This window comes from Amphiura filiformis, chromosome 7 (assembly GCF_039555335.1).
Source record: "Amphiura filiformis chromosome 7, Afil_fr2py, whole genome shotgun sequence".
In the NCBI taxonomy this organism is placed as follows: Eukaryota; Metazoa; Echinodermata; class Ophiuroidea; order Amphilepidida; family Amphiuridae; genus Amphiura; species Amphiura filiformis.
The window spans coordinates 67,657,357-67,683,822 of NC_092634.1; the positions used below are offsets into that span (position 1 = coordinate 67,657,357).

Below are 26,466 nucleotides of genomic sequence, written 5' to 3' on the forward strand. Positions count from 1 at the left end.
TTTTTTCGCGCCGGAGCCCCCCTTTACTGAGACCTCAACAATTTCAGGGCCCCCCCTCTCGTTCTGGTGCACCAGTTTCAAATTTCACGATATCTTTGCAAAACGAATTAATCTGCAAGAAATATTTTGTACATAAACATTTTGTAGCCAGAGGTTTCCAGTGATATAAAAATCTCAACTTTTTTTGAGAAAAGTGGGGGGATGAGGCTGTGGATCACGAAATGCCCCTTTAAAGTCCGGGCTGTTTCTGAGTAGCGGCAAGTGCCAAGTAGCCCAATTTAGGCACCTAAGGCGTGGGGCTAGCAACACTGTTCATGGGATTACACAACCATATTATTAACCACCGTGCATTTGATGATTGTTTACATCCAACTCGTAAACCAATATACACAGACAATACGACAATACAACAACGGATCGATCTGAGCGTTAAGAGTGAAAGTGGTGGTTGCTGTGGCAGCGATTATCGATGTAATGGGATTCCTGCTGTATCACTATCACATGTCCTTTTACTATGCTGGTAAACCCTGATTGGTAGCAACCGACCACACCTCACACAATTTTAGAACGTATTTGTGTATGACGTAGGACCTCGTCAATACAGTCGATTTTCTCTAGACTGTCAAGCTACGTTTGTTGTTATTTAGATACTACTTTGAAGCTGGCATTTGGTAAGTCTTATTTCTTTACCCAACCGCATGCAATTAAAAAAAAATTTCCATGTATTATTTATGTGGCTATAGCCTGCACGCATATTGTGTGTATCACTGACTCTGACTGTGTATAAGCAGCAGAGATCTAGGTTAACGTTGACAGCGCTCAAGGTCAGTCATTTATGCATAGCCAAGTACGATCGCTTTCATGCACATTTTACGCTGGTTTGACCAGATTTTAACAAAAATTATTCTGAAATGTCCCATCATCTAGTGGTGAATACTATGTAGAATATTTAACTTTATATTTTGTGAAAACAACAAACCAGTTTTAAAAATTTTAATTTACCAGGCACTGCTCCGGAAAATTGCTTAATTAACCTATATATATAAATATATTAATGATCTCATCATATCGTGTAAGAGTATTAAGTGGGTCGACAAAAAAGTCTACAAAAGCGTAGGCCTATGTTCAAATATTAATAGGCCTATAGAGCAAAGGTAAATTAATGTGTATACCACTGGCCTTTTTAGGCTACATATGTGCAATTGTGCATGCATACCGTATTGTATACACGGGATTGAATATTGTTGTTCGAAATATTTTAACAACATAATAAAGCTGCAATTTATAAGCGGCAATTTTTGTCAGGCCGAGGGAGGGGTGGGAAGCATATGGGAGGTGGCGGGTGGGAAGATTCTTCTGTGTTGCTTCAATGATTATGAAAGCAGCACAGTTGGTTTTAGGCTTTAATAATAGCTAATATTAAATAGCCCTCTGATTAATATAGTTCAGACCTACTTCTACTAAGGGGTGGGGGGGGGGTAATTCAGTTGTGAAATTTATAAAAAGTAGACCTATTTATTAAGACGGACTTTCGTGAGAGTAAAAAAACATGGGGGCCTCTGGATGGTAATTTGGGCTTGATTATTTATTTATTCCGTACAAGGACATAATAATAGAGTAAAAATAACTTGCAATTAGGACCAAGTTTTAGTTCAATTGCCAAGGGTCAAGTAAAAGGGAAAATATTTTCAGCAAAAGTGAAAATAGGCCTAAAAGCCTACAGGTAGAACATAGACAGTAAAGGAATGTATGGCTTTGTAGTTAAAAATGAGTAGGCCCTAATAGGCTTACTGGCTACGAATAGAATTGAAGTTGCCATTAGTCGAAAAAAATGGTGATAGATCCAGGGAGTAATTTCGGCTGAAATTGAAAAAAAATTGTCCACAATTCAGTCTTAAAAGGGCATTTCGTGATCCACAGCCTCATCCCCCCACTTTTCTCAAAAAAAATTGAAATTTTTATATCACTGGAATTCTCTGGCTACATAATGTTTATGTACAAAATATTTCTTGCAGATTAATTCGTTTAGCAAAGATATCGCGAAATTTGAATTTGAATAAACACCCCTGACATTTTATCAAAAAGTTATGAACTTAAATAAGGCCGTGTAAAATTAATATTTTGGTTCTCGTCCCCTCCCTCCTCAATTTCTGGGATTTGTCAGATTTTTTATTTTTTTTAAAGATTTTTCAATTTTTTAGACTTTGGAATGATTTATGAAATCTTCATACACATAAATAAGTTTATTAGAGAACAAGCATCACTTCCAAGTCTTTTGTGGTACTCTAGGGGTTTATCCTCAGAATCTCACATTTGAAAAAAAAAAAAAAAGGGCCATCGTTTCCTCGAGCACTGTTGGAGAAGACCGAAAACTACTGACAATGCTAATTTTACATTGAAAAAAAAAAACAAAAAAAAAACACCTCCCTCCCTCATCAATTCATGAAAATCCTCTGGACGAGAACCAAAACATTAATTTTATACGGCCTAATTATGAAACTAATTTATGGTAATCTCTTTTTTTTTTACTTTACATGATAAGTCGTTTGACCAAACTCGTGTAGTTTCATATCCGTGGTAATCTATATGCTAACTTTCGTATGTCTTAATTAATAAATAGTTAGTAAGAAATTGTCTAATTTATTTAAAAAGTCTTATATGGTTGAACTGAGAACTTGTGCACTCAACTATTGTATAATCCATGGGCTGGCATTTTCTTCGGAAAGGAGGGAAGGGGGAGGTCCAAAATTTACAAAAAGTCGCTGTCAATAAAATTGCGACCCCTTATTTCAGTAACAAAAATGTTATAACCCCCCTCCCCCACCACCGATACACCTTACCCCTATACACAAGCTAAAATTGTATTGAAATCAGGCTTTTTGAATAAAATTAACACACCATCTGTGGTCATCTTATGAATCCCTACATTTTGGTAATTAACATTTTTATGACCCTCAATATTTTTCTTCCCAAAAATTGATGACCCCGGTATATTTGGGTCCCCTTCCGAAGAAAATGTCAGCCCCCTTAAAGGGGCTGTGAAATTTATTCCTTTAAAGAGTGATAGAGAACGGAATCTGCTTTTTATGTACATGTATCTACTAGTAGGCCTATATGTTAAACCTTTTATAGAAACACGACGGATCTAGTTTTTGTTGTAGGCCTACCTGGTTGAAATAACGTTGGCCTATAGGGCATTAAAGGGCAATATCTCACATCACTTTTCATCTTTGCTTTTTGCAAAGCATAGCGCATAGATAGGGGCTATACACATTGATGTCTGATGCGATCAAAATTCAACCGTGGCAAAGTGGGAATATCAAATACACGTTGCACCCCGGTTCCCACAGTAAAAACCCAAAATAATGAAAATATCCACTTTTTGCATGCTGCAATTTTGCAAAAAAAATATGTTGGCCCCCCCCCGAAATTCACTTTTCCCCAATGCCCACCCCCCCCCCCCCGAAAAAAATTCCTCGCGCGCCACTGTAAAAATAATTTTTAAGAAACTATAATTGGAAGATATTGTTTGTTGTAGCTATTTTGGGAATAATATTGGTTAGCTGAGTGGAATTTTAAATAGCATGTCATACTCGGTATCAGGCCTCAACGTCAACGTGCATGTTTTGACGTGTGAAAGTGCACCAACATATTTACTTACTTAAAGGAGTATTTCTTGATCCTAGCATCCTCTTTTTATGACATTTATCCTTATTCCCAAAATTTCAGCCGATTCCGATTTTGCGTAACTTGCGAGTTATGCATGATTATGTTATTACACTGCTCCATAGACCATGGTCTATGCCCGGGGGCACTCCAACTTTGGAGGTGACGCGTATGTAGGGCTGTTAAGACCCCTTTTCAGCATCGCTGTCACCCAAAGACCCCATATTTTTTTACGAACACATGTTCTGTCACCCGAAGACCCCTTATTTTTTCATTTGATCTGTCACCCAAAGACCATTACTTGTTCAATTTTAACAGCAACTTTCATTTATCACTGATTTTGTCACTTATTTTGATAAAACAAAGAAATTTGAAGCCATTTAGAGCTAGAAATTCAATTTTCGAGGTTTCTTTTGCGCTGTTTCGGCTCTCACCCAAAGATTCCATTTAAAAAAAGGTCATGTTCTCACCCAATGACCCCATATTTTTTACATTTGCTCTCACCGAATGCCACAAATCATGCTCTCACCCAATGACCCCATATTTTTTACATTTTGCTCTCACCGAATGCCCCTTAGTGCGAAAGTGTCAGCCCTACACCTATATCCATTTCAAATTGAAGTGCCCCCCCGGGGGTCTATGCATAGACAATGTGTTGTAATTTCGTTCTGGTATACCAGAACGAAATTCCCCCACCCCTTGTACTTGGCTATACGGATACCGATTATTTTGGGAACTCATATTTGCAACCTCACACTAAAAACTACGGGGTTATATTTTCCATGGTCATTTTGAATTGACCACGTTTGAGGTTGTTTTGACCCTTCAAGGGGGGTTGTACTGTTTTAATTTGACCACATTCACGAGGTCATTTTAGCCACGACGAACGTGGTCAAAAACTTAGTGGTCATTTTGCCGATACCGTCGCGCATTGATATCAGTTTCAATCTTCCGCTTTGAAAATCTCAATTCATAAATGAGTTTAAACATGAGCTGCAATTAATGTTTGTTGATTAATAAATAAAACTAATTTTTTGACCGAAGTTACCCAATTTGTCAACTTTATAATGACTTGCATTTCGGAACTATTTGCACACATGTGTGCATCGGCTCACGTGGTCACATCAGCGCCATATTTGTTCTGATTGTGCAGCTCAGCGGATTGTCGTGTGTGCTTGTCTGCATGATGGAATATGAAAAGTTAGTTGAAAAGTGAGACTGCAAGGATGCATAGACCCTTGTCTATGCACGCAGATTCATTCCAATTTCATGCTGTCGTGGCTGGTGTCTTGGCTGCAGTTGTTATAAGCTTATATCATGTAAGCTTTAAATACGTGAACTGTCATATGCGATGACTGACTGTGTGTGAGTGTGATACACAGACGCATTTTGCAGTTTGCTGTTTATGTAATGCTTTCTCTGTGCAGAAACACACTTATGTCCTGGTGGGACCAGCATGACCATAGGCCTACTAAAAAATCCAAACAACCCCTAAATGTGGTTATTGAGTAACCCTATAAAACAACCCTTTCAAATGGGTCATTTCATTTGACCCCGAAATGAGGTCATTAAGTAATCCAATAAGGCAACCCTTTTGAAGGGGTCATTTCATTTGACCCCGAAATGTGGTAATATTTTGACCCCAATGGGGTTACTATTTGACCCAAATACGTAGTCATTGCAATGACCCCGACCAATGGGGTCAAAATAACCCCGTTAGTGGTATGGTGTTTAGTTGATAACTATGCTGGGGTCAAAAATGACCCCGTTTGGGTCATTTTTTGACCCCGTAGTTTTAAGTGTGCTGATGATCTTGAATGCCCCTCTATGATGCGAGCGTATAGCGAGCATGTTAAGTTTGCACTGTCTCCGCACTGTTTTCCTTTTTAGAGCGTTTTAGAAGGTATACGGATACCCCATGAATGTATATGCCAAAAATCCCAATTTTGTTGACTTGCGAAAAAATCTTTTCCCCCTTTCAACCGGCCAAAATTGCTTGCCCCATCATTTTCCCGTGCCAAAACTTGCTTGACACCTCTTTTTGCCGGGAGGCAGATTATTATTACATATAGCCCCTAAATCTTAGTCATCAACGATGTTTTAGGTGCGAGTTAATGTGGATGTGAAGCCTACATGAAATACTCCCTTCCGCAGCCAATATTTAAAAGGGCATTTCGTGATCCACAGCATCAATTGCATCATCCCCCACTTTTCAAAAAAAAGTTGAGATTTTTATATCACTGGAAACCTCTGGCTACATAATGTTTATGTACAAAATATTTCTTGCAGATTAATTCGTTTAGCAAAGATATCGTGAAATTTGAATTTCGTTCTGGTGCACCAGAACTAAATTACAACGCATTGTCTATGGAGCAGTGTAATACACAAAATCATGCATAACTCGCGAACGCAAAATCGGAATCAACTGAAATTTTGGGAATAGGTTTTTTTCGTATCTAATGAAAAATGACATAAATAGAGGATGCTAGGATCACGAAATACTCCTTTAAAGTGGGTTTTCGACTGTCATGACTTGGAAATGCTACTTTATTTCCTATTTGTGGGTAAAGAATTATTGGCACGTGATTTCAGCGTGTCCAAAATTTAACCTTGATTTTGATTCTTTACCGTTTTTTTTTATATAACGTTTTGGATTCAATAGATTTTTTTTTAATTTTCCACTTGGCTGAGTCAGTATTGTTCCGGGCATGTACGTCAACTTCATATTGCAAATCTGGGCTGCCAATAGACTGCTCTGTGGCAGTGCAAAAGGGTATATTTTCATTACACCATGTTTGAAAACCTTTTCCATAACTTTCCGCCCTTTTTCATTAATAGTTCTTCTTGCCGCCCATTCTGCCTCGCCCTTTTTTCTTTAATAATTCGTATTGCCGCTACTTCATCTTCCTCCGCCCTTCTTTTTGCCGCCCCTGATTTTACCCCGATCGCGCCCCCAAAGCCCCCCTCCCCTAAAATAAATACTCGCATGTTTCCAGTGGGGACTCGACTTTGGAAGTGACGAGGATGTCCGGACAGCAGTTCAAAACTAAGAGTCTTTCGGTGAGAGCCTAGACACTACTGTTCAAAAAACATAATAATAAGTGGTCGATAGAATGATAGAATCACACAATGATATTAGATTGAAAAGATTCAAATATATTCAAGGCTTAATAATTTTGACTTTCAAACCGCGGACGTCACGTTTTTTTTGATGACTTATTGCAATTATTTATGTAATTCATGGTATGTTTGGAATTTCTGTGGATGACTTATTTTTGGGTATTAGTACTGTTACCTTTAATCTACCTTCATGACCTTGTATAGCGTCACGTGAAGCATGTTGATATGACCATACCTATTGTTTGCTGACGTTTAATAATATGCATGTGATGTTAAAATCAATTTTCATCATAATCATAGGATTATAATGATGACGGTGGTACTGGTGATGATCTTGTTCTTTGTTGTAATTATGGAAATTTATGGAAAGAGTTTCATCGGGGGGGCACTTCAACTTTGGAGGTGGCGCGTATGTAGGGCTGTTAAGACCCCCTTTTCAGCATCGCTGTCACCCAAAGACCCCATATTTTTTAACGAACACATGCTCTGTCCCGGCTCTGTCACCCGAAGACCCCTATTTTTCCATTTGATCTGTCACCCAAAGACCCTTACAAGTTCAATTTGAACAGCAACTTTCATTTATCACTGATTTTGTTAATTGAAGCCATTTAGAACTAAAAATTCGATTTTCGAGGTTTCTGTGGGGCTGTTTCGGTTCTCACCCAAAGATTCCATTTCAAAAAAGGTCATGTTCTCACCCAATGACCCCATATTTTTTACATTTTGCTCTCAATGAATGCCAAAATCATGCTCTCACCCAATGACCCCATATTTTTTACATTTTGCTCTCACCGAATGCCCCTTAGTGCGGAAGTGCCAGCCCTACACCTATATCCATTTCAAATTGAAGTGCCCCCCGGAGTTTCATTACAGCGTCAACATTCACTCACTGTGCTAACAATAAGAAAAATGTCTATGTAAATTTTTGTCACTTTTGAAATGCTCTCTTTTCCATTTAAATTGGTATAAGATTGGCAAATAAAGTCGCATTGTGCCATGCCAAAATGTGCAGAATGAAATTATTGACTACTTCATTTGGTATTTTAGTTTAGATATTGCTTTTGTTTAGGCGACGAAAAACCATGGGAATTCTGTGAGCGGAAAGATCGATATTTGAAATAGGCCCTTATTAAAAAAATAACAATGTGTAAAATTTTTTATGTTTTATGTACTCGTTTTTAATCTACTTTTGCAAACAAGAAAACGCCGTTCATATAGCCAGAAAATCCCCCCCTTCAAAAAAAGAAGAAAAAAAACCCTGGAAAATGTTGTTCGGTCGGTCCCGTCCATACACACTGCAGGTACGGGTTTTTTTTTTTTAACTGGTCACAATATTTCGCGGATAAGGAGTTCCGTGTACTCAAAAATTGTTTTTTCTTTTTTCTGAGTACAAATATATCGCAAGGGCCGTCTTTGTTACCAATATAATTATTATACGGTCCTTATTAAAAGTAGTACCTTTGACTTCATCACATTGCCGATGAATGTTCTTGTCTTCTTTACATTTACAGCATTCCTCATCAGGTGAAAACACGAGAGGTTTACCATGGCTACCAATCCTGTTGTTGTAAGTATACTCTCGGGACCAGTGTTACCTGCTGATTGGTTAAAAGAAGCCTATTTATCATGATAATGATTTATTGTGCCATGATCAGCAACATAATAAGAATGTCGGTAGGGCTGATTCCGGCTGAAGAGGAGTTAGCTTACATATTTAGAAGCCGCATTTTAATTGGTCATTCAGATGAATAGTATCATGTCATTAACCAATCAGAAACACTGTTCAAGACACGTTCTCAGGAGATCAATTTGAGCTAGTTCCGGATTATGCATGACCTTTTCATATTCCCGATCAACATTTATTTTGAGTCACAATTTCACACAGAATAATATAATTTGGGTTTTGATTTTGATAAACACGAAAGAACTTTAAATGTCGGGTTACATAAAGGTCATGAAAAAACACTGCAGCAACATTTCTAAAATTTTGTCAAAATGTTACGTAAAAATATTTGTTGCAAACATTTTTGTCAAATATTTCGTCCACACTTAAAATAAAATTGTTAGAATATTGTTTCTGAACGTTGTGAAAACGTGGTAAACCCTTTATGGCCTACCCTTATAAACCAGATATTTGGATGTGTTCAAGTAACCTTTTCTAACCCTTCGCGAATAATGTCAAAAACGATCTGCATTTGCTGGGTATGACTCTGTTTGACCGGTTGAGATAAATATTGAGTTCCAGGGCTCCAGATAATATAAAATGATCCAAATTAATCAATCAATTTATCAAACGTAGGCCTATATCCAATAAATCAATCAATCAACCGTTCATTCAATTAATAATTGGTTGATCAATTAATTAATATCTCAATTAATCAAACATCCAATCCATCAATTAATTAACTATTTTGATCCGGATCAGTTTGACACTATGCTCAATGTGAGTATTTTTATTAGAATTTTCTCATATAAAATCGTAGACCGTGACATTATATGCACGACATGTCTGCAGTGATTAAAACATCGTTCCTTCATCAGAGTCAATATTAATTTCTTGTTTCTTTCAATAGGGTTTCGCACCTGGTACCCAGGTGATGTCCAAGCCTGCCAGTGGAGCCCCAAACTGCCCACCAGGTCTAGAGTATCTCACTCAACTGGACCAGTTAATAGTACATCAACAACTTGAAGTCATGGAGAGTAAGTATTGAATAAGCATGATGAGTATGAACAAGGGAAGAGGTACATACGCATCATACACTGGAACATGGAAACATTACAACTAGCGCACGAGATCAAATTAATGATGCTTAATCTGAATATATTAGAGACCATTCACAAACACTAAGGGGGGGGGGGCTGATGTAAAAAAAAAATTATCACAAACATTTTTCGGGGCCCCCTTTACAGACCTCGAAAATTTCAGGGCCCCTTTTTGACATGAAAATTATGGGTCAACCCCATAGAAAAGCATATAGGCCCTAAACTCAATTTTTCCAGGAAAATTTGTGGTCATTTTTTTCAGGCCCCCCCTTAGGATGGTCAAAAATTTCTGCCCCCCCCCCTTTTTGCATCAGGCCCCCCCTTACAAGTGTTTGTGAACGGTCCCTTAACACACAGGGGAAAGAAGAATTAGGCATCGCACATTAGCACAATTAATTATGAATGTACAAATAGAAACATGGCATGCATAAGCAGATATACAGCAGAGTAAAAACTCCGGACATAACTGCCAGTGCGGGGACTTGAACCCCAGACCTCTCGCTTGTAGGGCGAGCGCTCTAACCACTGAGCTACACAGACTGGCCCTGATAAACAGGACTCAAGTCTGGTACTTATATGAGCAGTCAGGGTAAACAGTACAAACAACACATTACATACCATTGTAGAGATCAATTAATGATGCTTACCCGCCAGCCTAATATTATAATCATACAAACAATTAAGGGAAGAGGCTTACACACCGGAACATGGAAACATGATGAGTACATCTACATGTAAAGTTCACTTATTTGAGTGGTCATAATTCACAACATGATACTGAGGTATCGCAAGAACCTCTGAACTAAAACTAGACTTGTTTCTACTCATTTGAATGCATTTTTCATGCTGATTCCAAATATGGTCATTCAAATGTATATTCTGAAATTTCTGAATTTTTAAAGAAAACTTCGAAGTTGTTAAGCTGCTAAGCTCCCAAACTGAGAACTATTGTGCACTTCATTTAAGAAGCATGATAATTTCCACAAGTTTCCATAAAGTACAAGGTCCAGTGTTGATTTTAAGGTGTGCTCATTTTGGATTCGACCCTTGGTGACCTCTAGTGGTCACTACAGGTCGTAAAGGGATAAAAAAAATGTTCCGATCTTGTTGACAGGCATACCCAATTACTTATCTGATCACAATGACTAAAACAAGGTATAGTTTGCTATCTACGACCTATCGTTATGGAGTTATCGTACAAAAAAACACATTTTAGGAACATGTTGCTTTTTTTGGATGTAGGCCTACAGGGTAAAAATGTCGGTTGCTCCCATTTTGAAAAAAAAAATGGTGGTATTAAAGTTATTCATGTATATTAACTGTGTTCCTGTGCTGAGATAGAGGGCAAACAAGGTCAAATGTCATTGACCATTGCATATAACAAGTCAAGTAAACAGAAGGAACAGTGTAAAAGGAAAGTTCTGTACCATTTCTTGATTCTTATGTCAAGACGAGCAATTACGTTAGACACCATTTTTTATTTGCTAAAATTGGAGTAAGTTGACATTTGTACCCCTGTACAACCAAAAACATGGTAATTTTTTTGGTCACAAAAATGAGTGGTGAAATGAATAATAAAAACTAAATTGTTGATAATTTTATATTCACAGTTTTGACTGGTTTTGACTTCAAAAATCGCTACCAAATCAAGAACTCGTTGGGGCAGCAGGTGTATTTTGCTTATGAAGGTAAGTTGTCATGGTTGTCGATTGGGCTATTCCAGTTGACATGACCTTAATCTCCCACACACAGGTGGTGCTGATTTCAAATGGATTCACCCATTCAAATAAACCCACTTGAATGCCTGTGTGGAAGATTAAGGGGTTGTTTTCCCAGGGGGTATATGGATTTCAACTAGAATACAAATGTAGCCCATTTGTCAAGACTTTTTCAAATCATACCAAGAACAGGGTGAGTTAACATGGTTAATATGATCTGTACTCAACTTTGCAGTATTGTAAAACAAAATACATTTGCATGATATGCTAGATTGGTAATGGTATGTGTTTTCTATTGTTTGTGTAGAAAAAAAAGTTATTTATTTTAGTTTGCGAATGAGTCATTTAAAAAAGACAACCGTAAACTAAGTTGCACACGGATGTTAATACAATCCCACTGTCTTTTTATGCCTTAGTTTATTTTTCTTTAAAAGGTCGTTCCGTGTGATAGGTTATTGCAGTGTACTTCAGAAGAATTTAAATAATAATAGCTTGGCCATTTATATCAATTGCAAATGTATTTGTTCTAGTACCAGTCTTGTCGGCCATAATAGGTATGTCAAAGTAATCATAGGAACCACAAAGAATTTCACAACAAATACAGTTCCGTGTGCTGAACGTTCCGATTTTTGAGGTCAAAGGTCACAAAAATCGGAAAAATCCGATTTTTGAAAATGCAAAAAAAAAAAAATCTTGGCGTTTTACCACTGGACCTATTCTGAAGCGCTAAGATCATAAGGATCGTTCACAATTAATTTTTAAAAAAATTGGAAAAAAATTACGAAAACATTACAGTTTGTTATTTTTAATGAGCAAACCATTAACCAATATTTACCTCTTCATGTAGCAAATATTATAAATGCATGGAAAACCAATGCATCTATAATATGTGATACATGAAGAGGTAATGGTTTACATATTAAGGATAACAAACTGTAATTTTTTCGTAATTTTTTTTCAAATTACCTGTGAATAATCCTAGCACTTCAGAATAGGTCCAGTGGTTCTCTATATAAAGTTGCCAAAAACTTTGATTAAAAATTTTTTTTTTAAATTAAAAAAAAAAAAAAAAATTAAAAAAAACAAACATTAAATTTTTTTTCCCAACCTTGAATAACAAGTAATTTAGGGTCTATAACTTCTTCTTTTTTTCCAAAGTTTTGTTTCGCTTCTCGCTTCGCTCTAATTAAACACTGACCTTAGTTCCAAAGGTAGGCAAGTATGCGCCGTTACCGTGAGCGCGTGCTTCGCGCACACCCTGTACAGATTTTTATTTTTACAATGTTGGCAGGTATGCATTGGTAGTACTATCTTAAAATAGTCTCATACGTTTTTTTTTTCATTAAAATTAATTTATAAAGGATACAATAACTCTCTATTTTAAGAATATGTCAATTTACCAGGTAAAAATTACCCGGTATAGTAACCATATATACCCTTTATAATAATAAATATGGCAGAAGCAACAATAATTGCACCAGTTATGCCTTGTATTAGTCTTACTTATCCCCCCCAATTGATAGTAGAGCTCTATCGAATTAGTTTGTTAATTGTTTGTTATTCATTTTTTTCATTTCTTACATTTAGAGTCTTCATTCTGCTGTCGTTGTTGGTGTCAAAGTCATCGTGAATTCAATATGACCATTACTGATAACACAGGTCTGGTAAGCTATAAATCATGTATAATGGTATTAAAATACAGCTGATCCTTGCTGCGATGGTTTTTTTTATTTATATATATAAAGGCTGATTAGGGTACTGCGTTTGTATAAAGCAGCATCCCGGAATGATGTTTAGTGATTGATAAGGTGTATCTTGGGATATCGAAGTGGTTAACGGCTTTCTGTAACGCGCAATGGTCTTATGTAATTAATTGTGCTATATAAATCTGTGTTTTTTAATGAGACTTGCAGAAATTTAGAAAATTATACTCCTGATAATACTCATCACAAATATTTAAAACAACACCAAATTTTGAAGTCGAACGAAGACAGTAGGTTCAATACAATTTGTAGCAAATAGTGAGAACATTAGATTCAATCACACACTCTTCATGCTCCAAGAAAAAGTTTATAACTTGAAAAGCTCCTTCGGCCTCTTCTCGAGGCTTCTGCATACCGTAAAATTTTGATAATAAGCATGCGCCTATTAACGAGTTGCTCGGACAAGAACAAATTTTTACGGTAGTTTTTAGACTTTTTCATTTATTTTTATTTTCTTCTAATATGTAAATATTATGTTATACAGATATTTATAAATTACAAGAAAAAAAAATGAAAAAGTTATTTAATAAACTATCCTAAAAATCATGTTCTGGTTCAAGGAACTCGTTAATAGGCACATGCTTACGGTATTGACAGTCTTGAACTCTTTTCTAAGAGTGCACTGTCTGAAGTTGTATTGTGATTTTAACATGAACTATGCACACAAATTCGTGATATCAGACGATGATAATATAGCATTCTAGTTAACTGTTGGGAAATACGTTAGAATTGTATTGTCCCCGCTGATCACAAGGAGCGTCGTGGGTGGGATGTGTGTATGTTGTGTGTGACAAAAATTTTAAAGCGACATCTTCTGATTTCAATAGGGCTTGTACGCAACAACCCTTGGGTATAATGATATGTGGTAAAATTTCATTCATGGGTCATTTGTTGAGGTCATTTTACAGACAATTTTCATTTTTTGAACTTGCTTTGTCTGATCTGGCAATTTGACACACTTCGTAATTTATTAGTTGTTTCTACTATACTGCATACTAACCCCATGTCATTTTATATGCATAATGTCTTTGTGTCATGTAGCAAGTGATTAAAATACACCGACCATGGAAATGCTGTTCAAGTGCTGGATCATGTTGGTGTGCTGATTCAGCTGATTGCTGCTCCGATGAAGTCATCGTGGAATCCCCACCTGGACAAGTTGTTGCCAAAATACGTCACGCGTAAGTAGCCTATATAGCCCAATGAACAGTTCATGTTTCGACATCATGGATACAGTTAATGTCACACAATGCAAATTATCAATTTATTTGGAATCACTCTTGTTTAACTATTGTTGACACATGCACTCAATATTCATCATTATATAATATTTCATGTTTCAACGGCCCTTAAAGCAATGGTTTATACTTTTTGTTCGACGTTGAATAGTCGATTTAAGAGTGGTCTTAACCCTGGAATTATGGAAACTTTTGGGCCTCATAACTGCTTAATTGTTGGTCTAAAGTATATTAAAGTATACACATTTAGAATGGCAAAGACTTGATTAATTCATCTGTGAGGTCAAATTTGGGCCAAAATGCTCATTTGTGGAGAAAATCCCCCCAAAACGTTTTTTTGTTGGCCCAACTGGAACAAAAAAATTAATTTTTAAAAACTAGATAACATTTTGACTAACTTCACCAAAAATGTTTAAAATCAGGCTTTTTTATGTTTCCTTTTTTGTGAAAATTGAGCATTTTTTACCATTTTTGGTTCAAATTGCTCAAAGTTGGTTAAAATAAAAATAATAATAATAATAATTAAAAAAAAACCGGTTCCCAGATATTTTTATCTAGTATTTAAAAATTAATTTAAAAAAAAAACCGTTTTGGGGGATTTTCTCCAAAAATTAGCATTATGGCCCAAATTTGACTTCACAGATGAATTCATCAAGTATTTGCCATTCTAAAAAATGTATACTTTAATATTCTTTAGACCAACAATTTAGCAGTTATGAGGCCCCAAAGTTTCCATAATTCCAGGGTTCAGACCACTCTTTAAGAAGTTCGATCTATGTCCATTCAATATGTGGTAATTCTTTACCTGGTAAGATCGATATTAAATTCCCACAAGATATTTGATATGAAATAAAATTTATCTTGCACAAATAAACATTCTTTAGAACTAGAGGATAAAAATGTGTTGGAACAGAGATTGAGGAACGAATATGTTTCTTGTCGAATAGGCTTTTATGGAGGAGTATTTTAGGCCTAACATATGATCTTCCGGGTGATCTTCCATCCAGCACATGAGTATCTATGCTTTCAGCTTTCACAATACAAATATATACACAATTACGCATATAGCAACCCAATAATATAGTTACATAGGCACAGATGTAGTTGTCAAATATTGATAAGGAGGGCTCAAGAGGTCATCCAATAATATGTTTTATTTTTCATGTTTTTTCCATCAGAGGAAGCAAGTGGTTGCCTCACTTGGAGGTTAAAGACGCTACAGATCAAGTGGTATTCCATATTTGGGGGCCGTCGTGTTGTCTTTGTCAGACAATTTGTTGTACTGAAGATTTGGACTTCAAGGTAATAGTATATATTCCCTAAAGACTGCTTGTATATGACAAGAGGTGTGGTGTGGGGGTATTAGAGAGGGGGGGGTGTATGGGGATGACAGATATGTCTACTGGCATATGCTGATGAGTCATCCATGAGCGTGTCTTTGCATTTTCTTTTAAGAACTCCACCGCACTTTTAAAATAGGACATGTAATTATAGTAGAATATCTTCTTCCGTGCTGTTGGTCTATTCTATAATTATGTGTATGTTTAGACGTGTAGGAGACTAAGGTCCGTATGCACAAAAAAGTTAGACCTGGTCTAAGGGGTTGTCATTTTCTTTGGAAGGGGGTAGGTCATGAATATACTGGGGGGGGGGGTCATAGAATTTTTAGACCAAAAAATAGGTGGGGGGGGTTATAATTTTTACATCAAAATTAGGGGGTTATAGAATTATTAAGGGCTGGTGACCCAAAATGTTTGCGCGCTCTGCGCACACAATCTTTCAACTTGCAATCAAAATGTACACACAATCTTTAGTTACATGATTCAAAATTTTAGCGCCCTCCACGTGCCTTCGTTACACTAACGATCAAAGTTTTAACGCGCTCTGCACACTTTCTTCACAGTTTTTGTGCGCTTCGCGTCTTAGTTCCAGCGATGAAGAATTTGTAGTCAGTCTGTGTAAGCGGAAGGGGGGTCGCAAACCTTTTGACCCCAGATAGGGGGGTCGTAAAAAAATTTAGCTCACGATAGGGGGGTCATAAAAATTTTTACTCCGGTCACCGACATATTCATGACCCACCCCTTCCGAAGAAAATGACATCCCCCTAAAGTTAGACCTGGTCTACATGGAATTTAGTTCCATCAGGAATGGTCCTTCTTAGAGTACAAAATAACTTTAGAAAATGTAAAGGAAAATGTCCTTTCTCCTGGGACTAAATTCCACTTAGATCAGGTCTAACTTTAGACCCCGTCTAACACTTTTGTGCATACGGGCCTAAAGCAGTATTCAGACTTTTTATTGTACGTACAATATTGTATGCACCATATCTACGTTGTTTAATCTATTGCCATTCTATTTGCAGTAATGTTTAAGTTCTAACGAATGTTTGATGACGTAAAATCGATAATATATTTCTACTAGATATTACATGTAACATATTATCGATTTTTCGTCATCAAACATTCGTTAGAACTTAAACATTACTGGAAATAGAATGGCAATAGATAAAATAACGTAGATATGTTGCATACAATATTGTACGTACAATACTCGGAGTCTGTGGAGCGCTTAAGAGTTTGGATGTGTTTACTGTGGGTTTAATTGTAGATGTGAATGTGCGATGACCATATTAAATGATATGACAATACATCTATTAACAACGGTTCTCCTTGATACTGATGACATTTTGTAATAATTTCACTTCCCGAGGCTACTTAATATGCACACGACTAACCCCAATTATAATAATTAATTTCAGGTTTATTCTAAAGACGGAGAAACAGAGGTAGGCAACATCGCCAAGCAATGGGCTGGAGCAGTCAGGGAATGCTTCACCAAGGTGTCACACTTTGGAATTCAATGTAAGCACGTTTCTGTCAACGAATGTATAGGAAATAAATTGTGTTGTTTAGTGATAATTATGTACTTCGCTGTCTTTCATATATTATATAATAGTCCGGGATAATAGCTCCGTATTTCCTGCTCTCATAATTGGTTTTAAATACCATTTAGTAGTTACATATCCGAGTCCATTATACCCGGCAGAGAAAAAGCATTACAGGTATAATTAGTATTAAGATGGATAATTTACATCAACTGTGGTACAGTACATATATTGTAGTAGGAGCTGATGGGAGGACGGGACTGAGGATGTTGAAAAGTCACTGAGATGAGGACATTGAAGAAGACATAGAAGTTTAGTGAGTCTTAATTATTAGGTAGAGGAGATTAGGGAGGAGTTGGGAGGCAGACAAAATATGTGGTGCTTTGATATGGCGTAAGTGGGATTGGGTTAATGCAGAATAGCATCACTCTTTCAAGAAGCATTAAAATGTCTTGTTTCTCACCCCCACTCACACAACTTTGTACTATATATCGTCCCTTTCTTGGTCTCATATACGGTATTTATTTATTTATTTATTTATTTATTTATTTATTATTTATTTATTTATTTATGTTTTTATTTATTTATTTATTTATTTATTTATGTATTTTTTTAATGTTTATGTTTTTGTTTATTTATCTTATTTATTTATTTACTCCATATAGTTCCTATCGATTTGGACGTCAAGATGAAAGCTGCGTTGGTTGGAGCAACCATGTTGATTGTAAGTATAACTCATTATGCATTAGCATTTTCATTATCATATGATATCTTTAAAAGGAAAATTCATTATCATATGATATCTTTAAAAGGAAAACAAAGTTGATCAGGTCAACTCTTGTGGAAACATCTGTTTTTTGTTTATAGCATTAGTTACACGTGTTTGGACTGGAATCTGTGCCAGCTGACAAGTCAATGTTACCTTATACCCATTTTGACTGCTCAGTGCCAGAAGTGGGTAATTACAAAAGCTGCCCTGTGAACATTTGACAATTTACACACAGTGTATTGCACTCATCTACATGGCAGCTACACATGGCAGCTATTACACTTACCCACTTCTGGCACTAAGCATTCGATATGTACACAGCTCAGATAGATGCATTCCCTATGATTTCAGCATGCTCATCTGTAAGTACACAGTTCTTTAACCCCACTAGACTTCTACATACATAGAATGACCTAGTGTATTTTGGGTACAAAACCTCATACCCCACAACTTCAGGTTAATTGTGAGGTATGGTTCTTGAATGGAGGTGATTGAGCTGAGAGTGAGGTCATCATGGTTAATAGTGATTGGGCAGTATGGATCATGTTGTGGAATATGGCATAATAAGAAATGAGCTTCTTTAAAACTTCATTAACCATAATGCCCCCACATGCTTTTTTGGAAATGGAAAGGAAAGAAGGAAGGAATATAAGCTGTTGTGATGCTCAATAGCATTGACCATTGACAATGAAATAAAAATATTGAAAACATCGACTACATTGGATGTTTGTGACACGCTCTAACATAATGAGCACAAAGTCAACAAAACAATTTTTTGGAGTTATATAATATATTGCAAATATTTTATACTTCCAACCTTTAAGTTTCAGTTTCAGTTTTTTAAATCATAATTATACTGATCACTTGTAGCAATGACATATACTGTGATTTCACTGATTTGGTTATAATTTTGTCCGCTTTATTAATCAAGGAAGTATAGTGTTAGAAAAGTACTACTGAATTTCCTTTTCATGTCAGAATCATTGACACTTTGATGATTTCAATGTTGTCAATGTTGGAAAACTTTGATATTTTTTCAATACAGTGAAACATTGCAACACCATAGGAATAAAGAGAGAAGCTGAACAAAGAAGTAGGTCGGCGACTGGTAGCCACAGGTGTTTCGCTGCCCAGTCCAAAAACAAAACAAAACAAAAAAAAAAAAACATGTGTGTACACATGGTAACTGCATCATCGCATCACGTGTGGATATATCAAAGTAGTATTTATAGTAACCGGGAGTGTAGGGGTTACTAAATGCAGACTGCCCTGTTCCACTTTACGGATGCCCTGTTCCACTTTACGGAAAATGCAAAATGCCCTGAACAAATTGAGATGCAGTATGATTTCAACTAATGTGCTGACAAATTGAACTTTTGAATCAAATTGAAGCATTTGGCATGTTTAGTGAGGCGTGAATTTATTAATACACAATATTGTCAAAATCACCTAATTAGTGAAAAGACACTACTAAATTAGGGATATACCACAGGGCGGATTTAGGGGGCGAGCCGCGCGCGCCTCTATTTTTTGCTCTAGCAAAGGGCGCCGCCCAACTTAAAATACAAAAAATGAAAGAAATTAAAAAAAATGAACAAATTTGGCCATGAGCAGCAAACAATGGGCCAAAACCGTTGAGTTTTCGAGGGGGGTAACCCCCTTAACACCATTTTTTCGTCGTTGACCAAAAGGCGCCCCCTCTATCAAAAATTCCTGGATCCGCCCCTGTACCAACCTGAATATCAAAAGCAGAAAAAAGAGACAGCATCTGAAACACGCAAACAAAAGCAGAAGGGTGCGAGATGCAAAATGACGTTTACGAAGCATTAACATTTATAGAGATGGTGAATGACAGTAGATACAGTTAACATATTGCTAATTTCTTGGTTTTTCTTTTCTTTACTTTCAGGAATACCTGTACATAGAATCACAAAACGACAACAACAACAACGGTTAATGAATAAGATGATGAGACTCCGTGTTGTAACCTTGGAGATGATAATGAATCCCTTACCCACAATGCAGTGCAACAGTATGTAATAAAATAAGACAGTGTATGAATGAATATTGTATAAGATTAGTGTAGTCTGGGACAAATGTAAAATTTTTTAGCTCCATGCAACTCTACTTTAATTTTAAATGTGCCAGGGACTGTCTTTTGGAATTTGCAGGAGAGCATTAAATAGCTCTTCTGGAGTCTTCAAGGAGAGCTTTTTAGAGCATTCCCTTCAAGGAGAGCTGTTGAGAGCATTTACAATAGAATGTAAGGAGATAATGGTAAACAAAGGAGAGCTAAAATTCACTCTCCTATATCCGATATAAGGAGAGCAGTAGAGTGAAATGCTCTTGCTCTCCATAAAAGGCACTCCCTGATGTGTAGGTATCATTTCACCCATTGGGACATTCCTGTTGAAATCAATACACCCCATGTGGAAGTCTTTATCTTAATCTCTCACATAGGGAGTGTGGAAGTTTAAGGTCATGTATTCCATATGGGGTGTATGGATTTCAACCGAAATAACCCATTGTTCTCCTTAATTTTGTTTTAATTGTAAATATATTGATTTTACATTAATGAGAATCTGTAATTGGTAGTACATTGCATCACATTTAGTGTACATGTTGATGCAGTTTGGTCATAGGTATAGGTGTGATTTGAGTAGAATTTTAAAAAGAAAACTCAGGAAGATGCGTTATTGACATAAAATGCTATTTATTTTGTTGGAATTGTAAGCTTTGACGCCAAATAGGCCATTACCTGTATTGTGTTATCTTGTCACTTCATGTAACGTATTGAGATAAGAGGAACAAGGTGAAATACAACACTGCCCATATCATCAATTTCAAAACAATGTGCCTTCCCTATACCTTGTGAACTTTACTTTTCCTATTTCAATACCGGTACCGTTTACCCATGAATTGGATATGGTATGATTGGACGGATTTTATCACATTTCGTCTTGTTTGGACAATACTGTTTAATGTAACTTGATTGTAACTTTTAAAAAATGACCATTTTGTCGTGATATATAATAATATTATTATTAGTATATATATATAGCAATGTATAGTGTGCAAAATAAATCAGGGATACCAGTTCCTTTAAAAGAATTACATATTCGACTATAAAAACTGAAAATGTCAAATTGCGCACTTGTTTTCTTATTTTCAATTCAAGACATCATTGACTGCAGATGATTTAAAAGTCAAACTTGAACCCGGAATTGGAGACATGATTAAAGAACTCCTGAAAGTGCAAGTTTAATGTTCTATAAAGATGACACTAGTATTTCATTCATGGCTCCATTATTGCTTCAACAATAATCATTCTGCAATGATGTCTCAAATTAAAGATACAAGACTATTGCTCATTTTTACTTATTTCAGTTTTATGAGTATTTGTAAAGGAACTGGAGATGCATTTATTTTGAGCAATGTAGATTTGTTTTTGAAATTTTTTAACAATTAACCGAAACTCTATAATCTCTATTTATCTGATGGGTCATTTGTTGCAGTGCTTTGTGGGATGAGATATTAAACACAACCAATGATGGGTTACACAACAAAATAATAGTAATTATAATTGAAGACTAAATTAAAAAGACTAGTTTGCATCTGACGTCAGGGCAAAGGCGCAGTGTGATTGGTTGCTGACCTGCGCATTACGGCATTTTTGGTCTGGTTGACAGAACGTCATACGCAAACTAGTCTTTTTAATTCGGTCTTCAATTATAAACCAATGCATTTTACTTGTATGTATATTTGTTGAAACTTTTAACACTTTTCTAGATACTGAGGGTTTAAGGCAATAATGCCCTATTTGCAATAGCGGCCGGGTGCAATATGTTGAGATGTATACAATGTAGAATAGGCTACAATAGAGCAGCTATTGCAGATCTGGCCTTCTTGAATTAATCCTTGATAGATAGTTTGATGGTGATGATTATACTATTATATATTTCGTAATATTTTGTAATATAACTGGTTTATAATATTTTACACGCATAGAACATTTAAAGGGTGTGACCTGATCGGCTGCTGCATCCTCCATTTTCCCTCATCAAAACTGAGATTTTTGGTATCAGAAGAAAGCTCGTTAAAATGTCTTATTACCCTAGTAAAATTTAACGCCAGCGATACATCAAAACCACTGGAGCAATTCTACAACTCATAGTTTTAAATTGGGTTGTGTTTAATGGCATGCAAGATAGAAAACAGAATATATAAAAAAAAAAACTTTCAATTTTTTTAATTGAACTGCATTAATGCTATCTTAGGAAGAAAGGCCATTTTTGTTTTATAGGGAAGATTAAATTGATTTTTAAGCGTAAGGGCCGCTACAGACTTTAGTGAATGTAGAATATTTGATGCGATACATCACCGTTCTATTTCCAGTAAAGTTTAACTGGTATGGAATGTTTGATGGTGTAAAGTCCATTTCCACCAGACATCTGACATAACATATAATATGTGGGGTTTTTTTTGTCAATATATATTTGTTAAAGATAAAATTGAATTGAAATAGATTGAATTAGGAGTTGTTGAACGAATATTCAAAATATTTGACGAATATTCTATTTGGAGTCTGTATGGCCCTTAATCATGTTAATCAACATTGGATATGTGACACAAACGTTTCATTGTGGCTTTGCGTGGTTGCTTTAACATCAAAGTCACAATCCTGAGATACTTTTTCAAAATATCAAGAGATATTTTGAGAACCACTTAAACAACAGGGCTTGTTTGTATTCATTTTAATGTATTTTTTAAATTCCAAATATGGTCCTTAAGTGTACAATTCTGGAATTCATCTACATGCAGTCGACACGGTGTAGAGAGGTTCAATATCTTAGCACAACGTATAATGCATGTAACACGTTCTCAATGTTTTATATTTAGTCAAAGTAAAGAGCACTTTACACAAACACGTAACATTTAAAAGTGTATGAAAATATTTATTTCTGATTTGTAATTATAGGGCCAATTATAGCATGTTCCGGTGAATGTTTGAATATATAAATTGTGTTAGAATGGATTGGTATGGGACGATACACGAGTTTGTATTATCCGTTCTAAATCCAGTGACACCTCATGCATTATTATCCTGGTTAAGATTAGGCTAGTTTTCACTGGCGGGGCAAATAGCTAGCACTACAGCCCACCCAGCAAACACAAAACGTTTTTAACATCATTCGCAAAAGGTTAGAAAGGGTTGCCAGAAAACGTTTAAATTTCGGGTTATAGAAATGACATATAAAGGGTATAAAATGTTCTCATAACATTCAAAACATTTGTTAATAACCTATTGCAACAATTAAAGTGTTGACAAAATATTTGGTAAAAAAAAATTAAAAACATATTTTAAATATTGTTGTAGTGTGTTTTCATGCAAAACGTTTGAAAACGTTTCCATGACCCTTATATAACCCGACATTTGATGTTATTAAAACGTTTTTATTTAAACCAAAGCCCAAACTTGTATAAAACGTTTTAACAACTTCGTTGTGTTTGCTGGGTAGTTATATAAAAGTAAAATGCTAATAGCTATTTCAATGCATGCAAAGACACTGTGAAATTAATGAGGTGTCACTGGAGCTGAAATAGATAAGTAGACTGCAAAAACAGTATTTAGAAAGTGATGGCAAGAATGTTTTTAGAAACATGTTTAGAATATGGATGTCAGATGTTTAGAAATTAAACACCATCACTGACCAATGTTCAGAAATTTGACACATGATGTTTAGCTTCTAAAAGTGTTTACAAAGTGATGACAACGTTGTGTTTAGAAAAATGTTTAATCGCTTAACACTGTTTTTGCAGTGTACTTTACATTTTTATACAGTTAACTAAGGCATGGCTAAACTTGCTCACAAATCTTGCCTACCCGTCATTCCTTTATTAAGTGTTTCTATGGTAACCAGCACATAACATGTGATTTCCAAAAGTCAATGCAATTGCCCATGAGAACTACCTGCCAATTGGCCAAAAAGAAGTGTTCATTTTCAATTGGACCAATCAAAAAAATTTGGGTGAATTGTTTGCAAAGCTCCATTCTGATTGGTGTTAAAGTGAAGATATCATGTAATTGACCTATCAGAAGCAATGTTAGATCGACAGGTAGTGCTCAGGGGGTTAACTGAAGTTTGAGGTAAGGCGACAAAAAAAACCCCTGTTTTACGGGTGGATGGACTTTTCAAGTGGGGTCGGTCGGTCGGGATTTTGTTTCTGAAGGCAAAAATGACCTTAAAATATCACGGAAAGCTTTAAAATTTCGTTGATTTTTTTCCAAACATATTTTGAAAATTCTGAATATTTTTGAAAAATGTTTAGTCAAAATCGATAAATTTATAATGCTCATGAGTAATGACAATCCTTTTCAATGAAGTATTTATATCAAGGTATCTTGTCTGATTTCACATATTATGGAAGGCATGATTCTTAACGAATTTTGGTCACACCCAGCTTCTTGTGATATTTTTAACTAAAGAGTTATATTTTATAATATCATACTTTTTATAACATATAGACAGGGTATTTTGTAGATTTTGTAAAATGTAATCCCCAGTACGGAACCTGAGTACGGGTAGAATGAGAATGGTTATTAGAGAAATGAATCTTCCAATCTTTAGGTTGACGTAATTAGTTGACTTCTTTATTACCCGGTAGTCATATCGTAGGCCATGTCTCTATTTCTGGCATGTGGAATACATACCGGTACATTTGTCTTTCGTTACACATACGGTACATACATTATTTTAAGTATTTCTTTAACGCTGCGCTACATTTAAAACGAAGCATTCTGTTTATAGGTGACGGAGTTGTTTTAATCAGTGACAAAATTGGCAAGACCAACGCACGTAGGCCTATATACAACTATACATTGGTTTGCTTCAAGTTCGTGACGTTTTCACGGCTACGGGTGTGTGTATACGCTTTATACGCAATTAATTTTACCCGCATGATTTGATACTGCAGCCAGCGAAATGTTGAATACGCACGTACGTCCTAAGTTGAATTGTTGTTCATACAATACCCAAGACTTTCACATACAAACGGGGCTGAAAAACTATATTTTATATTACTTTTTTTTTCTTATAAAAGAATGTTACATACACAGCATAATTATATTGTCTTGTTGTCAATCATTATACTGAAGTTTAAGATATACTTTGTAATGCTGTATATTTTGTTTTAAATAAGATTGTAAAATTAGCTAGCATTAATACATGGTGAATAAAATTGTATATTTGCTGTTAAAAAATATAATATTGGGTATTTTCCCGTGTTTAAAATTATTTGATATCAGAAGGACATTCTTCGTATTCAGAATGCAATTCGATATATGTCTGATGTGCATGCTCTCATGTCCCCACAAAAAATACTGTCCAAACGTTCATACCCCAGCCCTTAATGTTTTTAAAGCGTTTTAAAGTGAAAATATGATTTAATTTTCTTAAAATAGTTCACCTGATGAAAAAGTAATTCGGCGCGGCGTTCATAGTTGTGGTAAATTTAATATGATGTTTAAAACTTAGCACGTTTCCTTAAAACGATTCAAATGTCAGTACATGGAGGGGGGGGGGGGCAAATGGAATTTAATATAAAAATTTGAATGTATAGAAAACATTAACTTACTTTTTATTACGTTTAAATAAATAAATATGTAAATATACCATTCGAAAGACGCTGTTGCGAATGATATTTTTGAAGAAAATGGAAAAGACTGCCAGAATGGTCAAATTCACAAAAACTGTATATGTGACCGTCCACCACAAACTGCTCGTAAAGTCAGCAAATTGTATTCGGAGTTACAGCGCAAAATGTGAAAACATAAACTTACTTTTTATTACGTTTAAATAAATAAATAAATATACCATTCGAAAGACGCTGTTGCGAATGATATTTTTGAAGAAAATAGAAAAGACTGCTAGAATGGTCAAATTCACAAAAACTGTATATGTGACCGTCCACCACAAAAGTCGGCAAATTGTATTCGGAGTTGAGCGCAAAATGTGCATAAAGGATGCATTAATATGTAGGGCCTACCTCAAGTTGGTGCTACATGTTTCTCATTTTGCTAGTGCCAGTCAAACACCTTTTAAACTATTCATTAATCTTATTGTTGAAGAGGATAATAAGCTTTTATTTATATATGAAATTCGTAAATAGCTCTAGTCTTTGATTGCTTTGGATAAAACCTGTTCAAGTGGTGGGTTTAACCAAAATTTAACAATGAGAGGACATTCCTGAACCTCATTGTAAACCAAACGCGTATGATGTATATTTTCTAAACACGGAAGAAAACAAAATTGACCAGGGGCTTACTTTACGAGCGTTTTGTGTTGGACGGTCACATATTTTCTGCATCGGATACATGATTTGAAACGCATTTTTTTCTACGGGCTGTGCAATAATTATGAGCCCTGGGGGGGGCAAGAATTTTTTTGGCGAGCCGAAAGGAGAGGGGGGCAAGCAATTTTTGGCAAGCCCATATAAGTCGGACGGCTACCCATACATTGAAACATAATTATAAAATCGAGCTAAA

The 26,466-nt window shown here is 35.7% G+C and overlaps 1 protein-coding gene and 1 non-coding gene across 2 annotated transcripts; one reads left to right on the top strand and one right to left on the bottom strand.

The window, feature by feature from the left end:
* Positions 1–471: 471 nt before the first annotated feature.
* On the top strand, positions 472–25,187 carry LOC140157528 (phospholipid scramblase 2-like). Its single transcript, XM_072180749.1, has 10 exons — positions 472–671; positions 8,298–8,353; positions 9,360–9,486; positions 11,160–11,237; positions 12,855–12,931; positions 14,072–14,211; positions 15,447–15,570; positions 17,027–17,129; positions 17,818–17,876; positions 19,831–25,187. Exons 2-10 carry the CDS (start codon positions 8,333–8,335, stop codon positions 19,876–19,878), a joined length of 777 nt encoding a protein of 258 aa, XP_072036850.1. The 5' UTR covers positions 472–671; positions 8,298–8,332; the 3' UTR covers positions 19,879–25,187.
* Trnav-uac (transfer RNA valine (anticodon UAC)) lies at positions 10,017–10,093 on the bottom strand. Its single transcript has one exon. It is a non-coding gene; the product is annotated as a tRNA-Val (tRNA).
* Positions 25,188–26,466: the final 1,279 nt, after the last annotated feature.

Bases quoted from the DNA above. Each gene is read 5' to 3' on its own strand.
- LOC140157528 (XM_072180749.1), top strand. From the start codon at position 8,333: ATGGCTACCAATCCTGTTGTT. The intron at 14,212-15,446 runs GTAAGTAGCCTA...TTTTTCCATCAG, and splicing joins GTTGCCAAAATACGTCACGC to AGGAAGCAAGTGGTTGCCTC. The intron at 15,571-17,026 runs GTAATAGTATAT...AATTAATTTCAG, and splicing joins CTGAAGATTTGGACTTCAAG to GTTTATTCTAAAGACGGAGA.